Source organism: Botryllus schlosseri, chromosome 4 (assembly GCF_051294905.1).
Source record: "Botryllus schlosseri isolate E-star chromosome 4, Bs_hap1, whole genome shotgun sequence".
NCBI lineage: Eukaryota > Metazoa > Chordata > Ascidiacea > Stolidobranchia > Styelidae > Botryllus > Botryllus schlosseri.
The window spans coordinates 27,668,112-27,675,779 of NC_137239.1; the positions used below are offsets into that span (position 1 = coordinate 27,668,112).

Consider the following 7,668-nt stretch of genomic DNA (forward strand, 5'->3'; position numbering starts at 1 on the left):
TAAGCACTGGAGTAATTTGCACAAGTAGGCAAAACATAGGCTATACTTGAGTACTCTGGAAAAGTAGAAATAATACTTCGTTACTGCGACCACCTCTGTATTACCTGCCGTAGGCCCAATTAGGCCCACTGATGATATTTGATTTCTGCAGGTACTGAGTTCAGGGTAGTCCGAGAAATGAAGCACATACTTTTACTTCAAAATATCTTTCCGGAAAATAACTTTCACACGATCATATTCACATGTGTTTTTATCAGATCATTCGCACGACGGCGATCAGCAAAGGACTGGTTAATGCAGATGCTGGTTTCAGAGCCCGTTGCAACTGCTGTTGTTAAAATGTGACCCGTGTTATGCATGGGAAGTTAATAGATAGCCTACCCCTTCCCCATTGATAAGATTAGTTGTGGTCGGCTTTGTAATGGCCGTTAAAATGCCATGTCGCCAAAAATTCTAGTTTGTTCGAAAGTCAACGTTTCCATGTTTGCATCAAAACATCAGTTCTGATGCTTCATAAAGAGAGCTTCCAGACAAACACGAAATGACGTATTTATTCATACACGATGTCGATGAGCTGACTTCCTGGGAATCACAGTCGGTGGAACACAATATATCGTCATTGCACGCGTATTGCAATTAATGGAAAGTTGTAGTCCACCACCATCTTTCTTATTCAGTTCAGTAAAATACGCAGGTCACGACAGCTGACATTGAATATGTCGCTCAAAACTTGGATTCTTTTGATATCCGGATTCGCGATCTACATTGGTTCGTCAGGTAGGCTACCAAGCATTTGTGTTCCAATTTCAATCGATCTATACATTTTCCCTTTTCCAGCGAAATTCTGCGCTAGAAGATATGTCAACGGCAAATGGATCTCGAAGGGTGATTGCGGGGTTGGTATGCGAGTAGTTTGACGTCACCAATAAAGGTTATGTTATTTGAACTTTTCATGCAGGGCCCGGGAAGGATCTCAGGGATGCAGAAGGAACTTCAACTCAAAATGAAAGATGAGAGGAAGAAATGCATTGCGGGCAATGAATGGACTGTGAGTAGCATTTCAAATCTTTCTTTTGCGAAGTCATAAGCTAGTTTGCTTAATGCTGAACAGGACATCAAAATAAGGTTTGAACCACAATCTTGAAGGCATTCAGAGAATATGATTCGTGGCATTTCGCAAACTTTGACTATTTGCTGAATTCCGTTGCAGGTTTTCCAGCGAAGAGTGCACGGAACCGTGGATTTCTACCGAGATTGGAATGATTACAAAAAAGGATTCGGGGATTGTGATGGAGATATGTGGCTCGGTAGAGAGATTTTGATATGATTCCTTCGTATTGTACGATTTCGTCGATCTTATTAATTATTATCATAGTATGACCTTTGTAATAATGCATATTCTGACAAAGTAGCTTGATTCAAAACCAACGCCTTCTAAAATTTCGTTACGTTTGTCTTCAGGGCTCGGGGAATTGCATGAAAGGACAAAGAAAGGGGACATGGAATTGGAAATCAAAATGATCTCAAACGATACAGGAATTCACTGGGTGGCTAAATACAGGCAAGTGTGCACTGTGCAGCAACGGTTCTCCTGACCAAATATCTGTTTCGGTAACATGCTTTGGATCTGTGGTTCTCAAACTTATTTGTCCGCCAATGAGTCCTCATATTTTAGTTCAAATTTAGAGCAATTATACTGCAACGTCTTCTGCGTAAATTTGGACAGCCGGTTAGTGACTGTAAAAATTGCGTAGATTGTATTTTTGCGACAGTCGCCAAGATGCATGTTGAACGTGGATGTTGCAAGTTTGAAAGTAGCTTCGAATACCAGCTGGCATCATGTGACCCAACGGTCATCAGATCTATTTTTTTGAAACTATACCTTATCATTTTCTACTTCCTCTTGATGTAGCTTTACCATGACTTGGCAATCACATATCTCTACTTATTATTCTGTAGAAATGTGCCACGGGAATACTTATGCGAGCTTAGAAAATGGAATAGCACGTTTTATTATTGATATTGCAACTTACTAGGTTTCGCGGACCCTCGGTTATATACTTTTCATTATGATGACAACCACTGCCATCAGCGAGCGAGATAGTGTAATGGTTATGCGTCCGGCTTCTCGAGCGGTAGGTCGTGGGTTCGATCCCCGGCCGGGTCATACCAAAGACTCGAAAAATGGTATCCGCAGCTATCCTGCTAGGCGCTCAGCAATCACGGATAGCATGGAGGAGAAAAAAAACGGGGGCGCAGACTAGATGACCTCATGGGGCCGTATCGCAACTCCGTCGCCAAAGCATCTCGATGGTGCAGGCGAGGAAGAATATCATATCTCTCTCTCTCATAATGAGAAGTAAGCATACAGATCCCAAGGACGGAAAGATTAGATTATTAGATATTATGTAGCGAAAAATGTATGTATGGCTGAGGGATGATTAAGTGCAAAGATTATTATTATTGATGAAAAGATGAGTGACGCTTTACGCCTGTAAGGCCAGGTGCGTCACGGACTAGAATGAGCGATTTACCAAAATATGGGCAATAACCGATTTACAAGTAAGTACCACAAGATATAACAAATTCTGCAACATGGGATAACATTTCGGGGATGATCAGCAGATTTTCGAGTGTTGCAGTGATTTTGAGCTCGCGCGCCCTGTCGATTAAAAAGTTCCGATGAAAATCATATCGATTGCAGTGCAACAAAAAATGCTCGACTGTTTCAGGTACTGCACAATGCAAAGATAAACAGATAGCTACGTGATTGTAAAAGGTTTATTCATAAAACAGCATAAAAAATGAAATAATCTTAGTAGGCCTAATATGGATATGACTCAGTACAAAGCAACTCTATCATACGCTGTAGATCGTTGGTTCTCAACCTTTTTCGACTCATCGCCTCCTTTTCAAACTCCACACCGATCATCGCCCCCCAAATATTTGGAACCGAAAATGTGCATATACAAATTGTAATCACCTGCGAGTTGACTTTAAAAAAGGTCAACTTTTCGGCTCGACCTCGAAATTACACTTTTACAGCTAAATTTTCCTGAGTTGACTAAAAAAAGGTCACTTCTCCGGCTTGACTCCAATTTAGCCGTTTTAACGCGACAGCGCCCCCTGTCGCTTCCTTCGTTATTTTCGCCCTCGACCGCCAAATCGCCCCGGGGGGTAGGGGGCGATATCGCCTACTACGTTGGGAACCACTGCTGTAGATCATCGACGTAAAATCGAGTATTTATCAGATTTACACCATAGCGTGGGGTGACAATCAGGTGACCGGAAAATTTCATGCACCAATAATGAATGAACCGAACACACAAATCCATTCTTCTGTGTTGCCGGTTTCTTTTGGAAAGAAATATTGACAGGCAATTCGTTCGTAATCCATTTTGAAAACCGTTAGCCGTCGCTAATGAGTATCGCTAATGAGTATCCGGACTTGACATTCACTTTTCCGGCAACTTCAGCATCGGCCAGAGATGAGCACGGATTAGGATTAGGATTTGAAAAAACAGGATTTGGGAAATGTTTTCGGATTTGGATTGGATTAGGATAAGAGATTTTTTTTCTGAACGGATTAGGATTGGATTGGATTTACCGATTTTCTGGGAGATTGATATGCCGTGTGGCAAATGCCGACAAACTTTATTCAGATCATTTAATAATGCAGTTATGGTGCACTACACTATGGTATACTCGTTGCCAATTAGCATGAGAGGTACAGCCCTGTGCCAAGTTATCTTAAATCAAGAGGATTGTTGGTTGTGGAAGAATAATTTATTTAAATAAATTAGCATTTTTTCTGAATTTCAAGTTGGAATCGGATTAGGATTGGACATGGAATATACATAAGTTATGGATTAGGATTAGGATTTGGATTAGGATTTGAAGCTTCGGATTTGGATTGGATTAGGACATAGAAATTCCAAATCCGCTCATCTCTGGCATCGGCACATTTCGAACCAAATTCGAAATCAATCTGAATTTTTCGTTGCTACGTAATAATGACAAATGCGGCCCATCTTCATCGTCATGATGGTCCTATTTCCTAGAAAATTCTTCCCCTTTTCCAGCACCTTCCGCATCGGACCCGGATCCGGCAACTTCTCACTTCATGTATCCGGATTCTCCTCGAGCGCGACCTTCGATGCTCTCTCTTCTCTCAACAATCAACAATTCTCAACAAAAGACGCGGATCACGATCCTAATTCGTTAGTGAATTGCGCTTCTAAATACGAAGGAGCCTGGTGGTATGACAGCGGATGCGGCTGGAGCAATCTGAATGGAAACTTCAACAAAACGGGTGTCGAGGGATTTTGGTGGTTCGGTCCCCCCCTCACACCCCTGCGCTTCTCGGAGATGAAGTTCCGAAAAAGACTGTGAAAAGAACATGCGCGACGTGACTCAGTGGAATGAAATTCTGCGGAACTGATCTCAACAGTCAAAAGATATGTTTTAAACTCATCTCGTGACATGACCAGATCTTTTCAATATATGCAGATAAGATTTCGTCCTGTTTTAATGTCATTAACATATTTTATTCGGCGCTAATTCGTGTCGATGTATTCACTTGCGGTTGGATTGACAATGATCGTGAATCCAATCCAGGGCAAAATCATCAAATCAGATATATTTTCAAATCCAAATCCATGTACAAAGTGTCCGATACTACTCCAGGATCAATGTAAAGTCTCTGTCTAATAATAAACCACATATGCACCAGAGTTGGATCAATTGTAATTTGTAATTGTAATTGAATGTAATTAATTACATTTTTCAATGTAATTGTAATGTAATTGTAATTGAAGCATTTTTATTTTGTGTAATTGTAATTGTAATTGTAATTTGACAAAAATTTTGCTCAATTACAATTTCAATTACATTAAATTGCTATTGAGACCTGACAAACACAACATAAAACAATAGACGATTTCCAGCGCTCTGGCGCCAGTAGTGTATGACTGGCCAAGTTTAGAACCAGCCACATTTTGCTCCCCTGACGAGGTTATTCGCCGACGTTTCTGAATACCGCGCCATTGGAATGTAAGGAAGCCGTGTATATAAAAGGTGATTTAATATTAGTTTATGCTAACATCTTGTAAGAATTTCAGCTTGGAACTGTAAAGAACGTAGTTCTTGGCTTCTTATTGTCGCGAACAGATGCATGGCTACCGGTGTAGCCTATGCATATTCAACAGTTTTTACGTTTGTGGACATTGAAACGTTTGCACTGAAATTCTCTTGATCTGGAAATAATAGATTATTAGCAATGTACCCTCGAAGCTTCGCACGTGCGCAGTGCTTACACGGTCTCTGCGCACAGAAAATTCAAGTTGCGCACAAAAAATCTGAAGTGAGGACCATTTTTTTAGTCGTTACGCACTGTTGTCCAAGGCTCTGCGCAGTAAGTTGGTGTGTGCGCAGACTCGTCAAAAATTAGAGGGAACATTGATTATTAGGCTACAAAATGTTTGTAGAAAACATGGATTTCAGTATTCTCATTTTCTCAGACACAGCACCGGTACATATTAATTTACTATGTTCGTTTATTGGCATTAATGCTGCATGAAACTTATTTGGAGATGATTGCCTATCTTGATGTGGTATACCCAAAACGGCATAACAATATTGACTCCTATATGCTCATTCAATCTTTAGTTTGCAAAGATGAAGACATACATGATTGCAGCCAAGTGCCGGACAATCAGCATTCAATGAAGCTCCATCGCATCGCAAGGCGTCTCATTTTAGTAGTGAAATTATCGAATGTTAACAGTCTCTCAAGACTCTGCCGTTACAATAACAGCTGAATCCATCGACAATGGCGAACTCGAACTGAAGGACGTACATTTCACGACATAATGATCTTACTGGTCTAATAATTGATTTTCGAGCGTAAAATTGACCTGACGAACACTCTGATGAACCCAGGGGATGCTCGAAAACCACAGATCTGGGTGGAAAACCCCAGGGGTGGCCTGTCTCACTAGCTGAAACAGCTTCGGCGATGGTAACAGCATTTAATCGAGACAGAATGGGTGGGGTATCTTGGCTTGACGTGCGATAGCGCAGGTACTGCCAAGACTGAGAGTCTTAGAAAACCACTTGGGGATTCCCACACTGAGATTAAGAGATGTCTTTCAGATAGTACTGTTATGCTAACTGTTGTCAGGTATCGTACGCAGCTCATACTGTAGAATAAAATGATAGTCATGTTCCCGATATTCTTTGTTATATTTATATTCCTTCAATAAAATACCAGTTCTTTTGTGGTAAATGTGTGACTTATTTCGTCTCGATGTTGCCTTGAGACTGGTATTGAGTTGGCGAACCCTGCTGTACGAACTGGTTGGATCTGTCTCTATGAGTAGGCTATATAGAAAAATATCCACGTCAACACACAATCTGTCAGAGATTCTCTTCACTCGTTGTTGCTCGACTGAAATCTTTTGCCACGGAAATTTAGATGGGACAGAGCGATATCTCGTATTCTGCCAGGACAGGGCCATATCTCGTGTTCTGTTTGCAGCAATGCGTTAGCCAGATGTTATCATCGCGGAATTGTCTTCCATATACTTTTGTATTCCGAGAGCTCTAGTAATGTAAATAACTGACTGAGCCTGATATCACTATCGTGGAAATGTCTTTCACAGACTCTTATATTCTCTGAGTGATCTAGAAATGTAAATCACAAACTACAGACATATTGACAATTTATTGCTTCGTCAAAAATAAACAAATTTGACTGGAAATCATGAAATCACATGTAAAGGTCTTATACTACTCGTCGCAACTATTGCAGTGGACTAATACAGTGCACTCATTTTTACAGAGGATATAGCTCAGTGGAGGTAACAGAAGAAGAAACACAAATAGGAGTCGAGGCAATAATAATATGCAGATTGTCATAATAATATGATGTTTATGATAGAAGTATATGGAAATGAATGTTATAAATAACAAGTTTGTCACAAATATGCCAGTGTTACACAAACCTTAAATAAAATCCTTTCCACAGTAACCTCTCCTATGTTCCAACGTAATACAATATTTCTTTATAGCTTCTTGTCCTTTGCGATGGAAGCTATACCGGTACCATTCACCACTCTCTCATTACTGCATAATGCACATAGGGACGCAACAATGAGGGTGTGAGACACCATTCGGCTTCGTTTTTACATGCTATATGCAGGCACCGGCACATATAGATCTACAACTATAATGACCTACGTTACGCCCCTTCAAAAGTGATGGGGTATCAAAACCTCCGATCCGACATCTGGCCAGCCTTTCGTAACAATGGCGCCACCCATGCGCAGCCAGTGGAAATCGTCTATTGACTTATAATGCATTCTCTTTAAATGTCGACAAGGAATTTGGTGGATCTATAGAAATTAAACATGGAACGGCAACGACCGATTTTGCAGCTTCGTTCCGCTCCGCCGAGGCTGGAGTGGAGAGTGGTTTTGTGTAAGCGACTGTAGGATTTCTGGCAATCCAAAAGCTATCTTCCCGAGCACAGAAATTATTAAATATGGTCTTGATCGAAAGCCACTGTTGCACCGATTCCGAAAATATAAATTAAAATAATGATCAGGCACTGATCCACCTAGAATCCGTCCTCAAAGTCGAAATATCGGCATTGTTCGAACAATCGGA

The 7,668-nt window shown here is 40.8% G+C and overlaps 1 protein-coding gene across 1 annotated transcript; it reads left to right on the plus strand.

The window, feature by feature from the left end:
* Nucleotides 1-518: 518 nt before the first annotated feature.
* LOC145437678 (ficolin-2-like) lies at nucleotides 519-4,725 on the plus strand. The gene is made up of 6 exons (XM_080314958.1): nucleotides 519-777; nucleotides 838-896; nucleotides 959-1,048; nucleotides 1,211-1,307; nucleotides 1,462-1,561; nucleotides 4,083-4,725. Exons 1-6 carry the CDS (start codon nucleotides 717-719, stop codon nucleotides 4,390-4,392), a joined length of 717 nt encoding a protein of 238 aa, XP_080171084.1. The 5' UTR covers nucleotides 519-716; the 3' UTR covers nucleotides 4,393-4,725.
* The last annotated feature ends 2,943 nt before the right edge of the window (nucleotides 4,726-7,668 follow it).

Excerpts from the sequence above, each read along its gene's own strand:
- LOC145437678 (XM_080314958.1), top strand. The coding sequence starts at position 717 with ATGTCGCTCAAAACTTGGATTCTTTTGATATCCGGATTCGCGATCTAC. Across the intron at positions 778-837 it reads GATCTACATTGGTTCGTCAG|CGAAATTCTGCGCTAGAAGA; the intron begins GTAGGCTACCAA and ends TCCCTTTTCCAG. Across the intron at positions 1,049-1,210 it reads TTGCGGGCAATGAATGGACT|GTTTTCCAGCGAAGAGTGCA; the intron begins GTGAGTAGCATT and ends ATTCCGTTGCAG.